We start from the raw sequence: 26,881 nt of genomic DNA on the forward strand, positions 1-26,881 counted from the left end.
CTTGTCACCCAGGCTGGAGTGCAATGGCGCGATCTCAGCTCACCGCAACCTCCGCCTCCTGGGTTCAGGCAATTCTCCTGCCTCAGCTTCCTGAGTAGCTGGGATTACAGGCAGGCGCCACCATGCCCAGCTAATTTTTCGTATTTTTAGTAGAGACGGGGTTTCACCATGTTGACCAGGATGGTCTCGATGTTTTGACCTCGTGATCCACCCACCTCGGCCTCCCAAAGTGCTGGGATTACAGGCTTGAGCCACTGCGCCCGGCCAACAAGCTGTGTTTTCATTTCCTGCTCCTTCTTTTCTTGTCTTCCTTCTGTGGAGTCAGCTTCCCATTCTATTCCATGCTCTTGGGACTACTGACTATTGCAATTCCTTTTTGTAATTTATATATTAAACCAGTTGTACTAATAGATGTATTTTTCTAGAATACAAACTCCACCAGGGCAGAGACTTTGTTTTAACATTGTCTGACACACGGTAGGTGCATAATCAATACTTGTTGAATGAATGAATGCTTATTGTAGAAAACTAAAAAATACATATAAGGAACATGAAAAATACCTCCACCACAAACTAGAAGTCTCCTCTGATCCTACCAGACAACCCGTTAATATTTTAGTAAATATCTTACTAGACACATAAATATGTATCTATATAAAACTATAACAAAATGTCTGGAAATAATAAGCACCAAATTAAGGATAGTTGTTGCTTCTGAGGTTGGAGGGAGGAAAGAGGATGTGATTGAGGAAGAGTATACTGAGAGCTCCCACTGCAATGGCAATAATTTATTTCTTAAATTAGATGATGGATATATGAAAGTTTTTTTTATTATTCATTGTCTTTCTTGTATATCTGAATTACTTCATATTATATTCAAAATACCACCAGATTTTTTAATGCATGCAACATACATGTGTACTTTTACAGAAGCAGGAGCATACATGCTTGCCAGTTTTGAATCTTGATTTTACTCACTTTATTTCCTTTTACTTCACATCTCTCCACGTCAGTAAATGTACTTCTGTGCATCACATCAATTTCATTTCATAGAATTGCAAAGTATGAAGCATGACTTAGTTAACCACTTCCCCACTTGGGGACATTCATCTGAGAAATAATATTGAGTGCATGGGGGCCAGCATATTCAGGTTGTTGCCATTTTTATTAACTACTATAAATGTAATTCCTTATTAATGATTCAAGGGTCAAAAGGCTTGATTGTCTCTCGTTGAGAGTGAGTGAAGAGTGAGGAGGAAAATGAAGTTGTGCTGACTACCTAAGTATTTAACCAGGGAAAAGAATGTCATCTTCTTCTAACCCATGTGTAAACTAGAATGTTTATTTCTCTATAGCCGGATATTCACAGGCCTGGGGCTGCTGGCATTGCGTAGTGGAGGAGTTGGTCAACTTCATCAGGGTAGAGTAGTCTTGTTTGCTGCTGTGTGTAATTGTCATATTTTTTCTTTGGGTTTAACTTTACCTCCCCACCAAGAAAGGAAAAAGGGCAGCACAACAATGACGGTGTCCCTCAGAACACAGAGAAACACTGAGCTCAGACACAACTGCCTCTGTGCAAAACTGGTCTGAGCCTTTGGACTGAATTGACCAAGTCTTTTTTTTTTTTTTTTCTATTTTAGACACAAGATCTTGCTCTGTTGCCCAGGCTGGAGTGCAGTGGCATGATCATAGCTCGCTGTAACCTCAAATTCCTGGGCTCAAGCAATCCTCCTGCCTCAGCCTCCTTAATAGCTAGGATTATAGGCATAAACCAAGATGCCGGGCTCATTCATTTTACCGTAGAGATGGAGTCTTGCTGTGTTTTCCAGACTGGTCTCAAATTCCTGGGCTCAATTGATACTTCTGCCTGTGGCCTCCCAAAGCCCTGGGATTATAGGTGTGGGCCACCATACCTGGCCTAAGCTTTTAATTGAGGGTTGACTTGGTTGTTTTTTCCCACTGATCTGATCAGGGGTTGACTGAATTACTGATCAATTGATTCAATTCATTAGAGAAAGTGATGTTTGTAGATGCAATCATTGTTTCAACTGATTTGGATCCTGTTCTGCATCCTAAGGAGACCAACTCAGGACAGGCTGATCTGTTGAAACTGTAAACTGAGAGTATCTGTGTAAAGGCCCTTCTTTGTAAAGTAGAAAGAAAGATTGTTCTCTACTTACCATGAGATTACGTCCCAGTAAACCCACTGCAAGTTGAAAATATTTTAAGTCAAAAATGCGCTTAATACACCTAACCTATGGAACATGTATCTTAGCCTATCCTGCCTGAAATGTGCTCAGAACACTTACAATAGCCCATAGATGGGCAAATAATCTAACACAAGCCTATTTTATAATAAAGTATTGAATGTATCATGTAATTTATTGAATAATGTACTGAAAGTGAAAAACAGAATGGTTGTATGGTTAAAGTATGATTTCTACTGAATGCATATTGCTTTCGCACCATCATAAAGTCAAAGTCATAAGTAGAACCATTTTAAGTTAAGGACTTTCTGCATACGATAACTTTCATTTGTGAATTTAACCACTTTGGATGTGCTTTCAGGGATGGCATATGCTCTACTAGCTGCAGTTCCTGTTGGATATGGTCTCTACTCAGCTTTTTTCCCTATCCTGACATACTTTATCTTTGGAACATCAAGGCATATCTCAGTTGGTAATTATAAGTATCTTTTACAATTATATTTGCTCATGTTTAAAGTGTTTGGGCTATATTAAGTGCATCATGCCTCTATATTATTGGTGCAAAAATGATTGCAGTTTTTGCAATTACACTTTTGAGAAAACTGCAATGACTTTTGCACCAACCTAATTTATCTTTGTTAATCTTTTCAGGGAAATAGAGTTTCAGTGTTTTGTCTGCTTTTTGTGTTCAATGATGTTACATAACTTTTTATAATGAAGAGGAAATATTGAAAAACAAAATTACAGCCTGCCTTAACATTTTAGCATGTAGCATTTTTTGTTTTTTAGAAACATGATAAATTTGACTCCAAATTTAGAAAGTATTCTCTTCCAAAATATGAAATGGCAGGAAAAAAATGCACAAAGTCTTTGAACCTACCATTTTACCAGATTAGCTTATAAATGACTAAGTATGTTCATCAAATACATGTTTATGATTTGATTAAAGAGCATACTTATTTAAAATCACTAATATTAGAAGACTGGTAAAATCTCACCAAAACAATTTAGAAGCTAAGCTTGGCATTTTTTCTTGCTATGGCTTATAATGAATTTTCTGGCTATTCCTAAAATTTGAATTCTCTTTTGTTAGAATGTCCTAGTAAATGAGTGTTTTAATGCTATTTTGTGACTTTGACATTTATACTAGAGAAAATTTTGCTCCTACATCCATCTGCTGGCTAGACATGTCTACCTCAACGATCCTCTTGAAATAAATGCAACCATCTATTTTATCCTCAACCCATGTTTTTGTCTTTAGTTGTATTTCCTTAGGAGGAGAGCAGAAAGTTGTTATTGATTGAAAAAGCATCCACACCTTAGAGAGTCAATTAGTATTGAATGCTTGACTAGATGAGAAGCATGGAAGCTGATCTTGGGTTTTGTGTACATTGAGACATTCCAGGTGACTGGGGTTGGATTTTGAGACCTCAGAACCATAAAGGCTTCCATGATCAAAGGGCAGAAATCATTAACATCATCATGGATAAAAACAACATTAGTGAATGGAGCAGTTGCTGGGAAAAAATTATATTTTTTAAAACACAAAATCTTACAGATTGACATTTGATATGAAAAAATCTTGTGTCATACAAAAGGAGAAAGAAACTTCATACTCCCTTTGCTGTTTTTTTATCCTCACTTGGACCCTGTGATATTGATCAAGGTACTCGGATCCACAGAGATCAGGACATTGGACACTCTAGGAAATTAATGAGATTATATGAAATGAAAGTTAAGTGGAATAAGTAAAAACTCAATGTATGTGCTACCTTTGCCAGGAAACCTTTCCTGACAACTCTCATCCTCGTCCCCACCACCCATACACATGAGGATCACACATAGACAGATTAGACGACCTTCTGATATACTCACAAAGCATCCTGAATGTGGTATTATAATAATTACCTATATGTCTCTCTCGCCAACTTCTGGGTCATGAATGCCTTGAGACATCTGCTTTTTAAGCTTCTTTTTGTTGTTATTGTTGTTGACACAGGATCTAGCTCTGTCACTTAGGCTGGAGTATGATGGCATCATCTCAGTTCACTGCAGCCTCCACCTTCAGTACTTGAGCAATCCTCCCACCTCAGCCTCCCAGGTAGCTAGGATCATAGGCATGCACCACCACATCCAGCTAATTTTTGTCTTATTTCGGAAAAGATGGGTTTCACTATGTTGCTCAGGCTGGTCTAAAACTCCTGGGCTCAAGCGGTCTTCCTACCTCAGCCTCCCAAAGTGCTGGGATTACAGACGTGAGCCACTGTATCCGGCTTAGCTTCTTTTGTGAGCAAACAAGATTTTCCTAGTTGCAGCTAAATCTTTTACACATCTTTTAAATCCTATGTAGACACATTGAACATTTGTGATTAATAACTGATTAATTGTTAGAGACTTTTTTTCCCCAGGACCTTTTCCAGTGGTGAGTTTAATGGTGGGATCTGTTGTTCTGAGCATGGCCCCAGACGAACACTTTCTCGTATCCAGCAGCAATGGAACTGTATTAAATACTACCATGATCGATGTTGCAGCTAGAGATACAGCAAGAGTCTTAATTGCCAGCACCCTGACTCTACTGGTTGGAATAATACAGGTAATGAACTTACAGATAAAATATAGATTGGTGTAATTTTTATTTGAGATTAACTTTAAAGCATATACACTTAAATATTCTTCTAAAAATAAAACAAAGTAATTTCCTGGAACCCAAAATTATTTTCTAAATTACATTGTTTTAGGTCAGATGCTAAAATAGTCAGCAAGACCCCACTTATTAAGGCTCACTTATCATCAAAGTCAGAGGCAGAAAAAAAGCATAGAAGAACATATGTGATTCAATTGAGGATGAGAGAAGGGAAGTATACGGGAATTCATAAAGGAGAAAAACGTGTTCTGGTGAGCAGAGACACAGGACTGAAAGCCACAGGAATAAGCTACAGATTTTTGCTTTTCTGAGTACATGTATAAAAATATTTCAAGCTTTTTATTATTCATGGTTTTAAAATTTTAGAGTGGAGGAGAGAGGGGAATAATTAGGGCATTAAGAAATTTGTATTTTTTTTCCTACAAATACTTTTGTGCTATAGGTAGGCTACCAGTGTTTTAATTGGTATTAAGCTTAATTTAATATTTCCAGAGAGTTGGTTCCTATCGCAGGCAAACATTTAATTTTTGTTTCTTTTTTTTAATCCTAGTTGATATTTGGAGGTTTGCAGATTGGATTCATAGTGAGGTACTTGGCAGATCCTTTGGTTGGGGGCTTCACAACAGCTGCTGCCTTCCAAGTGCTGGTCTCACAGCTAAAGATTGTCCTCAATGTTTCAACCAAAAACTATAATGGCGTTCTCTCTATTATCTATGTAAGTGCTGCTTCTTACTCCAGGGATGGGTCACTGTACATTCCAGAAACAATTGTATTCATTCTCTCTTTGAGTCTGGGCTGGGCACCGTGGCTCCCATCTGTAATCCCAGCACTTTGGAAGGCCATGGTGGGTGGATTGCTTGAGCCCAGCAGTTTGAGACCAGCCTGGGCAATATGGTGAGATCTCATATATAAAAGAAAAAAAAATCAAAATATCAAAAAATTCGCCAGGTGTGTTGGTGCACACTTGTAGTCTCAGCTACTTGGGAGGCTGAGGTGGGAAGATCTCCTGAGCCCTGGAGGTTGAGGCTGCAGTGAGCTGTGATTGCCCCACTGCACTCCATCCTGGGTGATAGAGCAAGACCTTGTCTCAAACAAAAACAAAACTAAAACTAAGTAAAACAAAACTCGAGTCTGGAGAGCCCACATTTCTCTATGCATACTTTGGGAGCCATTCAAAAGATTTGGTTGCTTCTCTCAGAAATACTATTGTACTTAAAAACATGAATGAAGACAAAGTGGTATAACGCAGTAAAGGCTGCTCTGGAATGTCACAGACTTGATTTCTAGCCTCAGCTTTGCCTCTAACAGGTAAGTGACCCTGAATACATCATGTAGGATACTAACCGAAAGCTCAGGTTTAGAACTGGGTGGACCTGAGTTCAAATTCTGGCTCTACTTTCTACTAGCCATGTGAGCAAATCGCCATGCCTCAGTTTCCTTCTCTGCAAAATTGTGTTAGTGATAGCATATATCACATTGGGTTGTTAAATAAGAATAGATAAGCACTTGGCCCAGGGGCTGATACATAACAAGTACTCTAAAAAAAGGAGTTGTTCTGAAATTCTTATTTCAAGGCATCTTTTCTTATTGGTGAAATGAAATGATTGGAGATATATCTCTAAAAGCTTTTTCTAACCGTGAGAGTCCATAAAATGCATAATGTAAATGTGCCAACAATTATAGATGAAAGGAACATTAGATTCAGAGATGATTCACCATGCAAAAGAAATGCAAAAGCAGGATGTAGATCACACAAATTAGATTTGAAAAAGGTCTTGGATCTAAAAATGTGTTCTATATAAAGCATGTTATTGATGCTTGAAAAATGGTGATAATAGTAACATGATGTCATCCTAGCTTGGAGGGAATGATGCCACACAAAAATAATGTCACATTAAGAATGGAGTTTGAGTCTTTAAAGACCCACCTGTTAGCTTCTAAAACAATGTAAGGCCATGTACACATATCTGAGAATTCGTGAGGTTGTCAGGAATTGCTCAATTTTGTAACAGTGCCATAATCCCATACTATTATACCCCATCCATTCAACAAATATTGCCAAGTGCTTACTACAGGCCGGGCACTACGCTAAGCAGTGAGAATAGATAGAGGAGGCAGAAATGAGGCCAGCTGTGGTGGCTCATGCCTATAATCCCAGGAGTTTGGGAGGCTGACATAGGTGGATCACTTGAGCCCATGAGTTTGAGACCAGCTTGGACAACATGGCAAAACCTTGTCTCTACTAAAAATACAAAAAATTACCAATGCATGGTGACACGCACTTGTAGTCCCATCGACTTGGGACACTGAGGTGAGAAGATCACCTGAGCTCAGGAAGTTGAGGCTGCAGTAAGCCAAGATCATGGCACTGCATTCCAGCCTGAGTGATGGGAGTGAGACCCCATCTCAAACAGCAATAACAGCAACAACAATAAAAAAAAACAAAAACGATAATGGACTTTGAACTTCAATAGCCTTGAGTTGGAGTCTTGGTTCTACCAGCCACTACCCATGATGTTTATATCCAACTTCCCTAAGCCTTAGTGTCTGCAGTTGTAAAATGGGAGTGGTGATAGTAGCTACCTCTTAGAGCTGTGAGGATTTAAAAAGAAAATATGTGTAAGACACTTAGCTTCATATCTGGCACATAGTAAGAACTAAGTTTTTTATTATTATTATCACATATGAATAGACCTTATGAAGCTCACCGTTCACTTCCTCAGGATCCAGCCTATTAGAGGACATTAGCAAAACTTTTTGATTCAGCATTATATTGGTAATTCTTGATGTATTCTTCCTATCAAGTCCTCAGTTTTCCATCAATTTCTTTTCTTTTCTTTTCTTTTTTTTTTTTTTTTTGAGACAGGAGCTTGCCCCATTGCCCAGGCTGAACTGCAATAGCTCAGTCATAGCTCATTGCAACCTCCATCTCCCTGTGTTAAGCGATGCTTCCACCTCAGCTTGCTGAGTAGCTGGAACTACAGGTGTGTACCACCACACCTGGCTAATTTTCTTTTTCTTTGTTGAATCTTAGTAGGGGTGATGTCTTGCTATGTTGCCCAGGTTGGGCTTGAACTCCTGAGCTCAAGTGATTCTCTCACCTTGACCTCTCAAAGTGCTGGGATTACAGGAGTGAGCCATCATGCCCAGCCCATATTTAAACATTAAAATAAAAAAATTTAAGATTTTTTTGGGGTAGAGACAGGTTTTGCCGTGTTGCCTAGGCTAGTCTTGAACTCCTAACCTCAAGCAGTCCTCTTACTGCAGCCTCCTACTGTGTTGGGATTATAGGTGTGAGCCACTGCACGTGGCCAATCCTTAGTTCTTTTTGAGATCTCTGACTGCCTTATTTTGACAGGCTCTGTAACTTTTGCAGCGCCTGGCACATCTTGCTTTTACTTACTTTCACATTTTCTTCATTGAATGTACACTCATTTGTTCTTTCATTCTCATTCATTCAGTTTATCTATTCAGTAAACATATATTGAATATCTACCATGTACCAGGCACTGTTCACTCCCTATACAAGTCCACTGAATCCTTAACCTACCAAGACATCCCTTACTGAGTATACTCACCTCATTGTGCAAACATGGCTTGGTCTTCATCTACACAGATCACAGGAGGTCCAAATTAATTGTTGACCTGGGTCCCTGGCCATTGCAGGACCCCCGCAGAACAGGGGAGATAGTTCTTCTGGTCTCCTAGCATTATGTTTAAGAAGAAACTTTCTGCAAATGATTTTACTTTGACAGGGACAAAAGTGACCAGGAAACACTAGACCAAGGTCAGAAATAGTTTTTAAACCAAATGCAGTCATGATGTAACTTATTTCCTGTTGAATATTTTTCTTGATGTCTCAGTTTAGCATATACATAGAATTTTGCAAGAAATTCTTCACAGGCCAGCCAAGTTGGAGAAGGTATTTCAATCATCTTTATGTGGTGGTGAATATGTGTTTGCTCTTCTGGAAAAAAAAAAAAAAAAGAAACAGCAGGTCTGAAAATGATTGCATAGAGTTGAATGAGCCACTTAGTCCTTGAACAGAGAATTTTGCTTATGACATTACCATTGCAATTATACATGAAAGAATCTTTCAATACATGCAGAGTAGTAGAGGATTCTCCCAGGAAAAAGTGTCAGATTGTTGTAAAATACTTTTCCTGGAATGTTAACTTATCTTTGTTCTAAGGTTGTACTTTGGTTGTCTTGCCCTCTCCCCCAAAGAGGTTCTGACAACTGGTAATAATGAATGCAAAGAAATACGGGAGAAAATACTAGGAGAAAAAGAAATCAGTTAATTCACAAATGCCAGAGAGACTGGTTATAGGAAGCAGAAGGGAGAAGGACAGGGTACTGGCAGCAATTTAGAATTAGTTAATACCCTTGACGCTACCATATAGCTACTGTTAGGTAAGTAAGTCCCAGAGTCCACTTAGGATTGATTTCCCACCGTTCAATTTGAGTGGTTTGTCTCAGTAGACAAGGATGACAGCTTTGAAAGTCACCACTAAGCTTGATTAGATGTGTTGCTTTGCACCTATTTCAGTGTGTAAAATTTACGCCATTATACTAAAGTAACACTTTAAGGATTGATCTATACTTGTATACACAAAAGATATGGTAGCAGGAAATGCCTGATAGCAAAAGGTGGTTGAGAAGGGTTTGTGATATTTGTGGAGATAAAATAAACTAAAAAAAATTCAGCTCCAAGAGTAAACTGATAAATTTTCTCATACACATTATTGGGCATAATTTTTTTCTTATGGCTTCATCAACCCAGGTAATCCCGGGCAAGAACAAAGACATTATCTAAATGAAATTGTCCTAAAATTGTCCAAACACAGCAGGAATTATAGTAAAACATTATCTATTACCACAAATTTTATTATCATGATTTGAATTATTTAGAATACTAAGCTGAAATACAGAATCATATGTGTGTCCATATTATAAACATTTTGTAATATTTTAACAGTAAATTATAAGTACTGTTCAGTGCTTTTGTAGAGTCTAATTTCTATGTCTTTAAATATAATCGATTTTGGTTTACATGCTGTGTTTTATTTCTACACAAATTAAACTTTCTATCATAGAGCTCTTCTTAAAAGAGTCTGAATGATTATTCAGGATCTATTTATATACTCAGATGCCTTGCATGATACAATTGTGTAATACAAACTGATTTTGGTTTTTGAACCTCATATTACATTTTTAATCCACAAGACGTACTTTTTTTTTTTGGCTACACAACATTCATTTTATTTTATTTTATTTCTTTGTATTGCCTTTTAGGTTTTGGGGTACATGTGAAGAACATACAAGATTGTTGCATAGGTACACACGTGGCAGTGTAATTTGCTGCCTTCCTCCCCTTCACCTATATCTGGCATTTCTCCCCATGCTATCTCTCCCCAACTCCCCACCCCCCGCTGTCCCTCCCCTATTTCCCCCAACTGACCCCTGTGTGTAGTACTCCCCTCCCTGTGTCCATGTGTTCTCATTGTTCAACACCCGCCTATGAGTGAGAACATGCGGTATTTCATTTTCTGTTCTTGTGTCAGTTTGCTGAGAATGATGTTCTCCAGGTTCATCCATGTCCCTATAAAGGACACGAACTCATCGTTTTTGATTGCTGCATAGTATTCCATGGTGTATATGTGCCACATTTTCCCTGTCCAGTCTATCATCGATGGGCATTTGGGTTGGTTCCAGGTCTTTGCTACTGTAAACAGTGCTGCAATGAACATTCGTGTACATGTGTCCTTATAGTAGAACGATTTATAGTCCTTTGGATATATACCCAGTAATGGGATTGCTGGGTCAAATGGAATTTCTATTTCTAGGTCCTTGAGGAATCGCCACACTGTCTTCCACAATGGTTGAACTAATTTACACTCCCACCAACAGTAAAAGTGTTCCTATTTCTCCACATCCTTTCCAACATCTGTTGTCTCCAGATTTTTTAATGATCACCATTCTGTTGTGAGATGGTATCTCAATGTAGTTTTGATTTGCATTTCTCTACTGACCAGTGATGATGAGCATTTTTTCATGTTTGTTGGCCTCACGTATGTCTTCTTTTGTAAAGTGTCTGTTCATATCCTTTGCCCATTTGTGAATGGGCTTGTCTGTTTTTTTCTTGTAAATCTGTTTTAGTTCTTTGTAGATTCTGGAAATCAGCCCTTTGTCAGATGGGTAAACTGCAAAAATTTTTTTCCCATTCTGTTGGTTGCCGATTCACTCTAATGTCTGTTTCTTTTGCTGTGCAGAAGCTGTGGAGTTTGATTAGGTCCCATTTGTCTATTTTGGCTTTTGTTGCCAATGCTTTTGGTGTTTTGGTCATGAAGTCCTTGCCTACTCCTATGTCCTGAATGATTTTGCCTAGATTTTCTTCTAGGGTTTTTAATGGTGTTAGGTCTTATGTTAAGTCTTTAATCCATCTGGAGTTATTTTTAGTGTGAGGTGTCAGGAAGGGGTCCAGTTTCTGCTTTCTGCAGCTAGCTAGCCAGTTTTCCCAACATCATTTATAAAACAGGGAATCCTTTCCCTATTGCTTGTTTTTGTCAGGTTTATCAAAGATCATATGGTTGTAGATATATTGCATTGCCTCCGAGGCCTCTGTTCTGTTCCATTGGTCTATATATTTGTTTTGGTACCAGTACCATGCTGTTTTGATTACTGTAGGCTTTTAGTATAGTTTGAAGTCCGGTAGTGTGATGCCTCCCGCTGTGTTCTTTTTGCTTAGAATTGATTTGGCTATGTGGGCTCTCTTTTGGTTCCATATGAAGTTTAAGGTGTTTTTTTCCAGTTCTGTGAAGAAGGTCATTGGTAGCTTGATGGGAATAGCATTGAATCTGTAAATTACTTTGGGCAGTATGGCCCTTTTCACGATATTGATCTTCCTAACCATGAACATGGAATGTTTCTCCATCTGTTTGTGTCCTCTCTTATTTCATTGAGCAGTGGTTTGTAGTTCTCCTTGAAGAGGTCCTTTACGTTCCTTGTTAGTTGTATTCCTAGGTATTTTATTCTCTTTGTAGCAATTGTGAATGGCATTTCGTTCTTGATTTGGCTCTCTTTAAGTTTGTTATTGGTGTATAGGAATGCTTGTGATTTTTGCACATTGATTTTGTATCCTGAGACTTTGCTGAAGTTGCTTACCAGTTTCAGGAGATTTTGGGCTGAGAGAGTGGGGTCTTCTAGATAAACAATCATGTCGTCTGCAAATAGAGACAATTTGGCTTCCACCTTTCCTATTCGAATACCCTTTATTTCTTTTTCTTGCCTGATTGCTCTGACTAGAACTTCCAGTACTATATTGAATAGGAGTGGTGAGAGAGGGCATCCTTGTCTAGTGCCAGATTACAAAGGGAATGCTTCCAGTTTTTGCCCATTCAGTATGATATTGGCTGTTGGTTTGTCATAAATATATTTTATTATTTTGAGATACGTTCCATCGATACCAAGTTTATTGAGGGTTTTTAGCATAAAGGGCTGTTGAATTTTGTCAAAGGCCTTCTCTGCATCTATTGAGATAATCATGTGGTTTTTGTCTTTGGTTCTGTTTATGTGATGAATTACGTTTGTAGACTTGCGTATGTTGAACCAGCCTTGCATCCCCGGGATAAATCCTACTTGATCATGGTGGATAAGCTTTTTAATGTGCTGTTGCTATCAGCTTGCCACTATTTTATTGAAGATTTTTGCGTCTATGTTCATCATGGATATTGGCCTGAAGTTTTCTTTTCTTGTTGAGTCTCTGCTGGGTTTTGGTATCAGGATGATGTTGGTCTCATAAAATGATTTGGAAAGGATTCCCTCTTGTTGGATTATTTGGAATAGTTTCAGAAGGAATGGTAACAGTTTCTCTTTGTGTGTCTGGTAGAATTTGGCTGTGAACCCATCTGGACCTGGGCTTTTTCTGTGTGGTAGGCTCTTAATTGCTGCCTCAACTTCAGATCTTGTTACTGGTCTATTCATGGTTTCTTCTACTTCCTGGTTTAGGCTTGGGAGGAGGCAAGTGTCCAGGAATTTATCCATTTCTTCTAGGTTTACTAGTTTATGTGCATAGAGTTGTTTGTAATATTCTCTGATGATGGTTTGAATTTCTGTGGAATCTGTGGTGATTTCCCCTTTATCATTTTTTATTGCATTTATTTGGTTATTCTCTTTTCTTTTTTATTAATCTGGCTAGTGGTCTGTCTGTTTTGTTGATCTTTTCAAAAAACCAGCTCCTGGATTTATTGATTTTTTGAAGGGTTTTCTGTGTTTCTATCTCCTTCAGTTCTGCTCTGATCTGAAGTTATTTCTTGTCTTCTGCTGGGTTTTGAGTTTTTTTGAACTGACTCCTCTAGCTCTTTCAATTTTGATGATAGGGTGTCAATTTTGGATCTCTCCATTCTTCTCATGTGGGCACTTATTTCTATATATTTTCCTCTGGAGACTGCTTTAAATGTGTCCCAGAGATTCTGGCATGATATGTCTTCGTTCTCATTGGTTTCGAAGAACTTCTTTTTATTTTTGCCTTCATTTCATTGTTTATCCAGTCAACATTCAAGAGCCAGTTGTTCAGTTTCCATGAAGCTGTGCGGTTCTGAGTTAGTTTCTGAATTCTGAGTCCTAACTTAATTGCACTGTGGTCTGAGAGACTGTTTGTTATGATTTCCATTCTTTTGCATTTGCTGAGGAGTGATTTACTTCCAATTATGTGGTCAATTTTGGAGTAGGTGTGATGTGGTGCTGAGAAGAATGTATATTCTGTGGCTTTGGGGTGGAGAGTTCTGTAAATATCTATCAGGTTTGCTTGTTCCAGGTCTGAGTTCAAGCCCTGGATATCCTTGTTAATTTTCTGTCTGGTTGATGTGTCTAATATTGACAGTGGAGTGTTAAAGTCTCCCACTACTATTGTGTGGGAGTCTAAGTCTCTTTGTAAGTCATTAAGAACTTGCCTTATGTATCTGGGTACTCCTGTATTGGGTTCGTATATATTTAGGATCGTTAGCTCTTCTTGTTATATCGATTCTTTTACCATTATGTAATGTCCTTCTTTGTCTCTTTTGATCTTTGTTGCTTTAAAGTCTATTTTATCAGAGACGAGAATTGCAACTCCTGCTTTTTTTTGCTCTCCATTTGCTTGGTAAATCTTCCTCCATCCCTTTATTTTGAGCCTTTGTGTATCCTTGCATGTGAGATGGGTTTCCTGGATACAGCACACCGATGGGTTTTGGCTTTTTAACCAATTTGCCAGTCTGTGTCTTTTGATTGGTGCATTTAGTCCATTTACATTTAGGGTTAATATTGTTATGTGTGAATTTGATACTGCCATTTTGATTCTAGCTGGCTGTTTTGCCCATTAGTTGATGCATATTCTTCATTTATTGATGCTCTTTAGCATTTGGTATGTTTTTGGAGTGGCTGGTGCTGGTTGTTCCTTTCTATGTGTAGTGCCTCTTTCAGGAGCTCTTGTAAAGCAGGCCTGGTGGTGACAAAATCTCTGAGTACTTGCTTGTTTGCAAACGATTTTATTTTTCCTTCACTTATGAAGCTTAGTTTGGCTGGATATGAAATTCTGGGTTGAAAGTTCTTTTCTTTGAGGATGTTGAACATTGGCCCCCACTCTCTTCTGGCTTGTCAGGTTTCTGCCGAGAGATCTGCTGTGAGTCTGATGGGCTTCCCTTTGTGGGTAACCCGACCATTCTCTCTCGACTGCCCTTAGCATTTTCTCCTTCATTTCAACCCTGGTTAATCTGATGATTATGTGCTTTGGGGTTGCTCTTCTTGAGGAATATCTTTGTGGTGTTCTCTGTATTTCCTGGACTTGAGTATTGGCCTGCTTTGCTAGGTTGGGAAGTTTTCCTGGATAATATCTTGAAGAGTATTTTCCAGCTTGGATTCATTCTCTTCGTCACATTCAGGTACACCTCTCAAACGTAGATTAGGTCTTTTCACATAGTCCCATATTTCTTGGAGATTTCATTCATTCCTTTTTGTGCTTTTTTTTCTCTAATCTTGCCTTCTCATTTTATTTCATTGAGTTGATCTTTGACCTCTGATATCCTTTCTTCTGCTTGGTCAATTCGACTGTTGAAACTTGTGCATGCTTTGCGAGGTTCTCGTGTTGTGTTTTTCAGCTCCATCAATTCACTCATATTCCTCTCTAAGTTGTCCATTCTTGCTATCATTTCATCAAATCTTTTTTCAAGGTTCTTAGCTTCTTTGCATTGAGTTAGAACATGTTCTTTCAGCTCACGGAAGTTTCTCATTACCCACCTTCTTCAGTCTGATTCTGTCATTTCTTCACACTCATTCTCCATCCAGCTTTCTTCTCTTGCTGGTGAGGAGTTGTGATCCCTTGTAGAAGGAGAGGTGTTCTGGTTTTGGGTGTTTTCCTCCTTTTTGTGCTGGTTTCTTCCCATCTTTGTGGATTTATCCACCTGTCATCTTTGTAGTTGCTGATTTCAGATTGGGTCTCTGTGTGGACATCCAGATTGTTGATGATGAAGTTATTTCTGTTTCTTAGTTTTCTTTCTAACAGTCTGGCCCCTCTGCTGTAGGACTGCTGAGGTCTACTCCAGGCCCTGCTTGCCTGGGGATCACCTGCAGCAGCTGCAGAACTGTAAGGGTTGCTACCAGTTTCTTCTTCTGCTGTCTTTGTCCCAGAATGATGCCTGCCAAATGTCAGTCTGATCAGTCCTTTGTGAGGTGACTCTTTGGATATACGGGGGTCAAGGAGTTGCTTGAGGAGACAGTCTGTCCTTTATGGGAGCTCAAGTGCTGAGCTGTGAGCTCCATTGTTCATTCAGAGCTGCTAGGCAGGTATGTTTAAGTCTGCTGCAGCAGAACTCATAAACCCCTTATTTTTTTTCCCAGGTGCTCTGTCCCAGGGAGTTAGGGCTTTATTTATGAGTTTCCCTTGTGCTGCTGCCTTTTTTTTTCAGGGCGGCCCTGCTCAGCAAGGAAGCAGCCTAGTCACTGTCTGCCTGCAGAGGCTTTGCTGAGCTGCTGTGGGCTCTGCCCTGCTGCCTTGTGAACTTCCCTGCAGCCCTGTTTATATGGGAGTGGTTAGAACTGCCTGGGCTGTGTTGGCCCACCTCCTTAGTAGCAGACTCTCTCTGTTATGGCGGGTTGCCTTGGCAATGGCGGGTTGCCTCAGCAATGGCAGGCTGCCTCAGCAATGGCAGACTACCTTCGCAGGGGTGGAGTGCCTCGATAATGGCAGACGTCCCTCCCCCACTGAGCTGGACCATCCCGGGTTCAGCTGTGCTTGCCATGAAACTCTCAACCCCGAGCATTTCCAATTGCTGTTTTGTTTTTGTTTTTTTGTGGGGTTGGGACCCACCAAGCCTGATCACCTGGCACCCTGCCTCAGAGCCCCGCCCTTTTTTTTTTAAATAAGTTGAATGGTTGACGCTCTCCCAAGTGTTCCAGTCGCCTGCTGAAAGGGCACTGGGATCTGTGTGGTTTCCTGTGCGGCCACCCACTGCACCGGCTTAAACAACGGCGCTGAGATTCATGGTGCTTTTTTTGCCCAGGAATCTCCTGGCCTGGCTCTCTGTTTCAGTCCTGTTTAATCAGATGAATGGCCTAATCTGCCTTTCTGGAGCTCCAATTGCCAGCTTAAAAGGGCAACCAGACCAGTGTGTTTTATACAGAGAGCCATCGCGCTGGCCAAAACAGCCGTGCTGGTGACCTGTAGGTCTCCTCCACCTGGGGATCTCCTGGTCTGTGGTCAATATAAATCCATCTGGAAATGTGGTGTCCACTCACCCTCTGTGCTTTTACTGGGAGCTGCAGTCCTGAGCTGTTCCTACATGGCCATCTTGCTCCACCTCCAAGACATACTTTTTATTCAAAGGTCTAAGTAATTCTCATCCATTAAACTGAAATCCTGTATTTTTGTAAGGTAACTGAAATCCACCTTATTTTTGTAAGGTGAAAATGTTTTTGCAATAAGGATAATTACTCCAAATGTTTTGTTTTTCAAGTTTCAATGTTTGCATCTTGAGTTGAAGAGCAAACCTTTAATGAATAGACAATTCATCAAAATATTATGCCTAGTTCATGAATTAATCAGGGTCATCCATCAGAAAATTAATTATGTAAAGGACCAAACAGCAACAATAACTCTAAGCCTCTGGGATAGGTAGGGCTGTTTGCTCCTGTGTTAAATGCCCTGAATTCTTGTTATTGTGTCTAATAGTAACCTTCAAGCCTCTGGGGTAGGTAGGACTGTTTGCTCCTGTGTGAAATGCCTTGAATTCCTGTTATTGTGTCTAATAGTAACCTTCGAGCCTCTGGGGTAGGTAGGACTGTTTGCTCCTGTGTGAAATACGCTGAGTTCTTGTTATTGTGTCTTCTGGTGGTAGTTATCCCATTTTCTTTTTCACTCTGCTATCCCCCCAGCTTCATCTTGTTTCTGTCAATGTATCTGCCTTTAGCAATTTTCAGTGACTCTGAAAAGCAGACAAAGTGAAATAGTACTGGGTTTAAAGCAAGAGCAAAAGTACCCACTGAGTGAAAGTTCAAGAGTCTTCCTACAAGTTAAATGCCTGAACTCTAGTCCAAGTGCTTGGTGGGAGGTATTTTGCTTGCATAATAACTTCTCCCCCATTCCCTTACTCTTGAAAGTGTTCCAGAGAGTTGAGGTTGCTGGCAAAGCAACTCCTAGATTACTTAAGGTTCATTAAGTACTTAAAGTTCATTTAGTTCATACATAATTGTCACCAGATTACCACTCTAATTATTTTAAAAGTAGTTTATCTGTAAAAATGAGTAAAATGTGTGTTATAAACTATAAGATGCTCCATTCTTTTATCTTCCTATGAAAATATGTCTATAAAAGTCTCATTTAAAGAAAAGGTATCTTTACTGAGAGACTGTCTCAAAGATACCTTCTTAAATCATGCCTTCTACAGGACTGAAGGTAATATAACAAAGACATTAGTGTTCTTCCCTGGGATTCTTCTTTGCTAATTTCCTTGAAAACACCCTTGATTCCCAGAAATCTCCTATTTACAAAACAAAACTAGTTTTTCTTGAATTGATTCATCTTTCTACTTAAAGATTTTTTTGGGCCAGATGTGGTGACTCATGCCTGTAACCCCAACACTTTGGGAGTCTGGGCAGGAGGATTTCTTGAGGCCAACAGTTCAAGACCAGTCTGGGCAACAAAGTGAGACCCATCCCCCATCTCTACCAAAAATAAAATAGCCTATTTATTGTAGTCTCTACAATAAATAAAATAAATATAGATGCCTGCCTGTAGTCCCAGCTACTCTGGAGGGTGAAGTGGAAGGATTGCTTGAGCTGAGGAGTTTGAGGCCACTGCACCCAGCATGGGCAACACAGCAAGATCTTGTCTCAAAAAAAAATTTTTTTTTAAAATGTTATCTTAGTTCAAGTATAAATAAAATTAAGTACCAAATTTATTTCCAAAAATTTATGCTTGGCCTATATGTCAATTCAGTAGCTTTTCTTTGCCATAAAGAATGAATTAGTCTACCTGTATCCACATACGGAGTATTTTAGGATTTTTTTGTTGTTGTTATTATCTGTATCATTCAGGTATAGGAAAGAGCTTTACCTAAAAGACTGGCTAATTGTGATTTAAAAAAAAGATAGAACACAACACACACACACACACACACCAACCACTGATCAACTGAAAGTTTCAGCTTTATCAGCGTTTAGTATCAATAATATCACCATAGTAAAAATCAGGCTACTTAATAATACCTACAAACCCATTTTAAGATACAAACTTGTAAAGCTTTTCTTCAAGTAAAAGGCAGTATGTTTATAATGACATTTTTTCTTTTAAGACATTGTTATTATTATAAAAAATACAGAGAAGCAAAAATAAGAATGTAGAAATCACCCAGTTTTTCCTTTCCAAGTAAATGATCATAAAATACTTGGTATATATAGATTGCAGCAATTGTATGTATCTAATGGTCTCTGTATTAACCAAGACGTTTTTATCACTTTCCTGAAACTTTCAAGTGTTGTTTGATGCTGATATCAAGGTTCTTTGTGTGGGAAGATTTGTATGAAAATTAATTGTGTATGTGTGTGTGTGCATGTGTGTGTAGCAGCAGGAAGTGTATAAAATCATTTTCTTTTTATAGACGCTGGTTGAGATTTTTCAAAATATTGGTGATACCAATCTTGCTGATTTCATTGCTGGATTACTCACCATTGTCATCTGTATGGCGGTTAAGGAATTAAATGATCGATTTAGACACAAAATACCAGTCCCTATTCCTATAGAAGTCATTGTGGTAAGTAGAATATGTAGTTAGAAAATTCAGCATTATTTGGTTGACAAGCAAGGAATTATTAAAAGCAATGGAGTTTTTTTTTAACATCTTTTGTTTTCAGACGATAATTGCTACTGCCATTTCATATGCAGCCAACCTGGAAGAAAATTACAATGCTGGCATTGTTAAATCCATCCCAAGGGGGTGAGTGTGGTGTTGCTCTTAGACGGTACTAATATAGTCCTTTTTACTTAATGAAACATTTATTACAAGCTTCATTTCACTGATGCTCCTATTTGTGTCTGATCTTGAAGAAACAACCATAAGACAAACAGTATGTGTGTAGATAAATGTCAAGCCATTTGTTTAAAGCAGCCCCTATATGCTGTTTTATCTTCATTTTCTTAAAATATGGCAGAACATGTACAGTTAACACCAGACTTCTGATTTAAACTTGTACATAAAATTATAATACAATATAAATAGAATCATTTCTTAGTAACATCTATTGCACTGTGAACAATCTGCTTTAGGAATCAGGGACATCTGGCCTAAATTCTCTACCATCTAGTTTAATCAATCTTAGGTAATAATTATATCCTTCGTGCCTAAAAATAAAATGCATTATCTTCAAGGGAAGTTTTAGAAATGTTTGGTAGTTTGGTGAATTAGCAGAGTAAAAGACCAAGATCCTTCATACATCTCTGTCACCATCCAGTTTTGTGACTTAAGGAGATTCTCCTGTATAAGACAAGGATAATGAAAACAGCTGAAGCCTCAACTCAAGCTTGCTGTGAAACACCAGTTAGATCTCTTATGAAACAAAGAACAGACAAAGTACCCTGCACTATAATTTTCTTATATGGGTTTACAAAGGAAGCCCAGATGTTTATTATATTTGTAACAATCACTTATAACATTTAAGACTGGACTTGCTGTTAATCAAGAAGTACCAGTTTTCCCTCCCTTCAGATTAGCAGAGGGACTTGGTACCAGTGTTTGTTTCCCATGCTCTTCATAGAAACTTCCTCAGGCAAGCTTATTCCCAGAGCTTATTCCACAGGGAACTGCTGTATTCCCATTTGATTCTTCTAATACCTGTTCCAAAATATTTGAAAAAGGACAGCCGGCTACATGGAACTTAATTTACATGCTATCCGTTATAGTGTTTCTCAAACTTACCCTTTTGTAAGAATCACATGGGATTCTTTTTCACACAGATTCCTGGTTCCCACCCCAAACCTATTGAATCAGGCTTTCCAGAGGAGGGGCTCAGGAATTCATATTTTTCAAAAGTGCCTCAGGCGATCTTGCCCTCAGGGAAATTGGAGAAAGTCTTTAAGAGAGGATCAACAAATCTAATTGAACAATTAGATGATTTCAGGAGTTAGAAACAATGAAAGAAAAAGATACTTTACAGAGCTTTAGTCAGGTGGTCCACAGAGCAGGTCCTATGAGGGGTCAGAGAGATTGTGATATGCCCCCTTTTGATCTCCTCCCTGCTTCAATCCTCCATTAAGGCTACTGCTGGTAGTTCCCCTTTATTCTATTGAGGGTCAGGACCATATGTTGGAATCACTCAGTCCCCAATAACAACGCCACATTGGATAGTCAAAAACAGTGGCTCGATGCCCTTCCCTCCATCCCCTTTCCTGGTAGACACATATGACTTGTCCGGTCAGCATCTGAGTGTCCCACTAGGATTTACTCATTCTCTCGCCCTGGGCATTTTCTTAACCAGCAGACACTATGAGGGGCAGTCACGTGCCTTTCTTCTCATGCAACTGGTCTTTATCTGCAACTCATAATCTGTCCAGTTCCTCACTCATCCTGTCCCAGGCTTCTCTTTTACCTCTTCTGTTATAGTGGTGTGTGTGTGTGTGTGTGTGTGTGTGTTTAAACTCATAACAAGATTGCTGGCTTGTCCTCTAAATTTTAATCTCTATTCAATCTCTTACCTCCTGTCCTCTCCAGTTCCAGAGATCCTCTTGTCATGTTTGTAACTGTTACTATTTTTTCTTTCTTTCTTTTCTGAAACAGAGTCTCACTCTGTCACCCAGGCTGGAGTGCAGTGGTGTGATCTCGGCCCACTGCAGCCTCCACCTCCTGGGTTCAAGGGATTCTTCTGCCTCAGCCTCCTGAGTAGCCGGGATTACAGGTGCCTGCCACCATGCACAGCTAATTTTTGTATTTTTAGTAGAGATGGGGTTTCACCACGTTGGGCAGGCTGGTCTCAAACTTCTGACCTCACGTGATCCTCCTACCTCAGCTTCCCAAATTGCTGGGATTAGAGGCACTGTTATAGAGCCCTTTTGTCAGGCTTCCTAGGATGTATCAAGTTATAGGTGGTCCACAGAACATGCCCTGTCCCATTAATCTGGGTTCCCTTAGTTGGTTTGGGGAACTCAGGCCTACCATTGTTTTTAAAGTATGTGCTTTGCAGTTGTTCTTGTAAGTGTGGCACAGGGGCAAAGCCAACAAAACCACAGAAGTATTTTCCTGGCTGCCTTCTGAGGGATGCTCTTCTCTAGCTGGAGTGGTGGTGCGGTTGCCAAGTGTTCAGACCCCATCTGAAGTAAAAATATGCCCTTGGTATCTGTTTATCACGCTGTCATTAGTGGAATTTTTGGCCCTTCAGGGTCCATCTCTCCCTGTCCTCATCTTTCCAGATAAGTGTGTGTTCGCACGCTCACTCCCCTGGGGCTCTTGGTAGTGTTGTCTCGTGATCAGGCCTGATATGGTTGGCTGGGGCCAACGAGACCCACTGAGTAAAACATTTGGAGAGTTATGTCCACAGAAGGAGGGCAGGGCAAGAAAAAAGACTTACTTACATGTCATTAGAAGATATCCAGCAGAACTTCAATTGGTTTAAGGCAAATAATTGGCACACTTAGGGTTCAGCAAGACAGAAGACATGAGTGGCAGGAATATGGCAGACTTAGGTTCCCCCAATATATACCAAAAACCTACGACGTGTGTAGACACTAATTGCTTATACAGGTGATTCCTCCTTGAATCCTATGAGAAGAGTGTATAGTCCCTATTTGACAGCTGAGAAAACTGGGAAGTGGTAGGTTTTAATAACATGCCCAAGGTCATTTGAGAGTGATTCTGGTCCTTTGACTTAAGTCTTTGCACTTTACACTTTGCAACCATGGATAATCAAGGATCAGGTCATATTTGGAAATCTAGGCCTCCAGGCAGGCAATGTGCATTAGGCTGCTATAAAAACTAAACTGTATGTGGAACTGGAAAGTTACCCTGTCAAGCCTAGTGGCCTGAAGGAGGGTTGACTGGGTCTCAGGAGCAAGTCAGGAGCCTGCTTTTAGAAATGTGGTCCCAAGTCACATCCAAACCAGCAGGTGATATGATGGTGAGTCACCCATCTATTGGATCAGGGTTTCCAATAATCTGTCTGTCTGCAGATGGGGTTCATTCCAGAGTCTCCTTGTGGGGTAGGATGGGATATAAGGAGAAAAGGAGTCTGAAAATTAACCTCATTTGTAGGGAGTAAGGCTACAAGGGCAGAGAACCAAACAGATCTTATTAGGTAAGAAATCATTTGATATTTAACATTTCGACCTGGACCCAGTAACTGACCTCAAGCAAATCACTTCACATTTCGGGTCTTTATCAACAAAACGAGAGAGGTAGATTCAGCAATACCTAGGATGCTCGCTAGGTTTAACTTTATGGTTTTCTCTAAAAACCTTATTTCTATTTTATTTTTACCACTGTTCTCTAATTATAGGGGAAAATGTAGTTTCCTTATTAAATAAACTTTAGGCATAAGTGAGGTAGGTGAGGCAGACACTTTATGGCTGGGGGCCTCTGGAATTACACCATATGGATAGTCATCAAGATATAGGTACATGAAGGCCATCTCCTAAATTTTCATATTTGGGTCAACCTCATGATGTAAATGTGTAGGTTAATGTTCTTATAAGGTTTGTAGGGTAGCTCTGATTTTGTTAAACAATAGTCATTGGACCCCACAATCATTGAGATATTTTAGTCACTATGGAGCATTATGATAATTACATTAATTTAATCTTTTTTGCTTTAAGAAGATTTTAAATGTCATGGCCCTTAAGAAAAGGATTTTCCTTAAGGAAAGCTCTGTTAGCATCATACATTCTTTGTCTCTCTAACAGACCCAATATCTCTTCATATAGAGTAAATCTCATATTATGGCTAGAATCTCTTTTAAATTCAAAGACCTTTAAGATGGAATTGTGGAAAGAGAAACACTAACATGTGAAATGGCATGAATGGGGCTGTATTAAAGAATCAGTAACAGCAGATTTATTCCTGTGAGAGATATAGAAGAGGCAGTATTGGTAGGCTCTAAAACAGAGGACAAAGAAAGCCAGTGAGATAGCACCAACGTCTGATTAGACAGTTTAAAAGCTGCTACCACCATGTATGTATTTCATGTGCTGTTTGTTCTCGTGGCACAAGTACTCTGATGTCTAATATGTGACTTAGTGGATATAGCATTTGATGAGATGGGGAAAAAGAACGGTGGTCAAATCTTCACAGCATTTTTCATTTAAAAACGCATTAGGTTTTTGCCTCCTGCACTTCCACCTGTGAGCTTGTTCTCGGAGATGCTGGCTGCATCGTTCTCCATTGCTGTGGTGGCTTATGCTATTGCAGTGTCAGTAGGAAAAGTATATGCCACCAAGTATGATTACACCATCGATGGGAACCAGGTATGGGTGCCCTTTTGTGAACTGGTTTTATAAAATTGAAAACAAGAAAAAAATATAAATGGAAAAGATTTTGGTGTCAGCTAAAGAAGGGGTTGGATTCTTCTTTCACCAGATCTCATTGGGTTGGTTTTCCTCTTGTGCTTGCTAATTAGAAATTATTTTGGAGTAAGCATGCTGGATCACTTTGCTTCTTTAAGAAGTAAGTTGAAATAACACTAATTTTGAAGAGCTAATTCAATCAGGTCATAAATAACATTCAAAGTGAACAAATTAGGTCAGAAACAGAATTCTTTATGTAACCCAGTACCTCTTGGTAATTACTTTTAATGGTAGTTATAATATGACCAAACAATGCAACAAACATTATTAATAACAGTTGTGACCACTTTAAGTTGAGGTGGTTCACCGTGCAATTAATATATACAGGCAGTTTTTATAGGCATGTGATACATTGCCAGGTAAGCTGATTTCATACTGCTTGCAAATTTGCAAGTCCTGTACCTACGTTTCTGAAAATACAGTATAGCGATGACAACAGTTAAATGGTTAGTAATCAAGCAGAATAGCAGCATTGCTAGTCAAGATATGCTTTGTAGCAAGTATTCAACTACAGAAAAACACTTTATGTGAGAGCTGTAGACATTTCATTCACGAGGCAGTGAAAAAACTTAGCAAAGGATCAGGTGCTATTTCTTGTCAACTTTAAAAATAATTGAGAGCAATAAGACCTCTCTTGGGTGGCATGGAGTCCAAACTCCTGATGTCGTACGAGGACCCCAAGTACCTGTTGTGGTGAAAATTAAACTGGACCACCAGGCAGGGTGGGCACGGGAGTTTTCATTCTTAGTGTACTTCCTGAAATGCTCAGCGAAGGTCTTGCAAAGATTCAATTTGTAGCATCACTGTCATCCAGTCTCTCCCTTAGGAATTCATTGCCTTTGGGATCAGCAACATCTTCTCAGGATTCTTCTCTTGTTTTGTGGCCACCACGGCTCTGTCTCGCACGGCAGTCCAGGAGAGCACTGGAGGAAAAACACAGGTAGGAACAACAGCCTTGTGATACCCATCTCAGAGAACAAGCCTGGGGAATGTCGCCTGGGAAGGCTTACACAGAACCGAGCAGGACAATTGGCCTTTGGGACTTGTGCTTCCTAATCTGATTCACCTCAGGCCAGTTCCTCTCATTCCACTCCCTCACCTAAAATCTCTTTAAAAACAACATTTATGGTATTCTGATACAGCGATTCTCAAATCTCTTTGTGTCAGTGCTCACCTGGAATGTAGCTACACTTACCTGCTTCTCCGTGGTCAGTAACAACTGTCAAGGAAACAGTAATGAAGGATGCTGATTTTTGTTAATTTGTTGCCTGGGGGAGAGAGGGCCTAGTAAAAGTGCTTCATGGCTTTGGGGGTTATTCTGTTTTCAGGAAAGTAAAAACCTTTATTTACATTTCCTTTACAAGGATCAGGAACTGCCTCCAGGGCCTTTTGGTCCCATAGAACAACAGTTTGCTAGCCAAAAATATTTTTGTTGTAACATTTTTGGCATTTCTTCCTAAGATTTATGTTCTTCAAGTTCTGAATGTGGGTTTAATCTTATCTTTTAAATGTGGTTTGTAGTTGTTGCCTTTTCAAGGTGACCAAAGAGCCAGCATCCCAGTTAATCTCTGGATAATCCCTTCTTGAGCGGTCAGAAAGCTCAGGGCCATGCTCAAAGGCGACTCTTTCCAGCAGGACACTGTCAAAGAGGACACACCAAGCAGATGGGCACAAAGGACTGACTCAGAAATTGTGCTTCTGTCTCTTATAGCTTGAGGGTCTTATCTTCCTCACACTCAGAAAAAAACTGTTATTTAGGAGTAAGAGGTGCATTGAGATGACAAAGAACAACAAACCCAAACTACACAGGGCAATACACACACACACACACACACACACACACACACACAGTCTTCAAATGGATTTTATTAAGGCAGAGACACTTAAAAAATAAATATAAGTTGGGCACAGTGGCTCACGCTTGTAATCCCAGCACTTTGGGGGCTGAGGTGGGCAGATCACTTGAGGTCAGGAGTTCGAGACTAACCTGGCTAACCCCTTCTTTTTCTTTTTTTTGAGACGGAGTTTCACTGTTGTTACCCAGACTGGAGTGCAATGGCACAATCCCGGCTCACCGCAACCTTCACCTCCTGGGTTCAAGCAATTCTGCCTCAGCCTCCTGAGTAGCTGGGACTACAGGTGCGCACCACCATGCCCAGCTAATTTTTGTATTTTTAGAAGAGACGGGGTGAAACCCCTTTATTCCTAAATGGAGGTTGTGGTGAGCCGAGATTGTGCCATTACACTCCAGCCTGGGTGACAAGTGCAAGACTCTGTCTCAAAAAAAGAAGACACACAAACACACACACACACACACACACACACACACACACACGAGAATAACTGAAAAAACTAATGACTCCAACAGTGACTTGCCTAGGGAGAGCTTTGATTGTCCCAATATGCACGTGATGCTCCTTTCCTATTTATAATGGATCTTGTGACAGACTTGGAAAAATTGGCTTCTTCCAGTTTTTTGGCTGCTTTTTAACAAAAAAATTTATTTTCAGAATTTTTCTTAATTTTTTTTCTTTTTGAAAACGTTTCCAGCTCTGAGGGGGCAGGTAAAATAATACAGCTTATATTCGGAGGCATAGCCAGAGATCTGTGGTCAAGGGGAAGAGGTCAGAGCCAATTTTCAAAGCTGGGTGCATTTCAGGCTGTAGCTGTCAGCAGCAGGAGTTTCTGCCGCTTTCATTTGAGATGGAGCATTGACAGGCTCTCCAGAGCACATGGTCTTCACTTGGTGCAGGCAAATCTCAGACTGCTGATGTCCATTCTCCTGATGTTACCTCCAGGCTCAAATGAGGCATAGGTTGGCTGTTCCAGTAAGAATGCCCATGTAAAGTGACCTCCTTGGCAGAGGGCTTGGGGGATAATAGTGTTCTGGTAACCTAATATCCCCTGCCACACACTGGCTTGTATTATATTTAGGAATGAAGGATGCCAGGATTT

At 39.7% G+C, this 26,881-nt stretch overlaps 1 protein-coding gene across 4 annotated transcripts in view; it reads left to right on the forward strand.

Moving 5' to 3' along the window:
- Nucleotides 1-26,881, forward strand: part of SLC26A4 (solute carrier family 26 member 4) — a 62,304-nt gene that overhangs the window by 8,631 nt on the left and 26,792 nt on the right. For all 4 annotated transcript variants that reach the window (XM_035254101.3, XM_002751739.6, XM_035254100.3 and 1 more), the window contains exons 4-10: nucleotides 2,569-2,679; nucleotides 4,616-4,800; nucleotides 5,402-5,566; nucleotides 18,981-19,133; nucleotides 19,234-19,316; nucleotides 23,680-23,827; nucleotides 24,753-24,866. In XM_035254101.3, the coding sequence (XP_035109992.1) occupies nucleotides 2,569-2,679; nucleotides 4,616-4,800; nucleotides 5,402-5,566; nucleotides 18,981-19,133; nucleotides 19,234-19,316; nucleotides 23,680-23,827; nucleotides 24,753-24,866 (959 nt within the window). The remainder of the gene's footprint in view (nucleotides 1-2,568; nucleotides 2,680-4,615; nucleotides 4,801-5,401; nucleotides 5,567-18,980; nucleotides 19,134-19,233; nucleotides 19,317-23,679; nucleotides 23,828-24,752; nucleotides 24,867-26,881) is intronic.

Source organism: Callithrix jacchus, chromosome 11 (assembly GCF_049354715.1).
Source record: "Callithrix jacchus isolate 240 chromosome 11, calJac240_pri, whole genome shotgun sequence".
Classification (NCBI taxonomy): domain Eukaryota; kingdom Metazoa; phylum Chordata; class Mammalia; order Primates; family Cebidae; genus Callithrix; species Callithrix jacchus.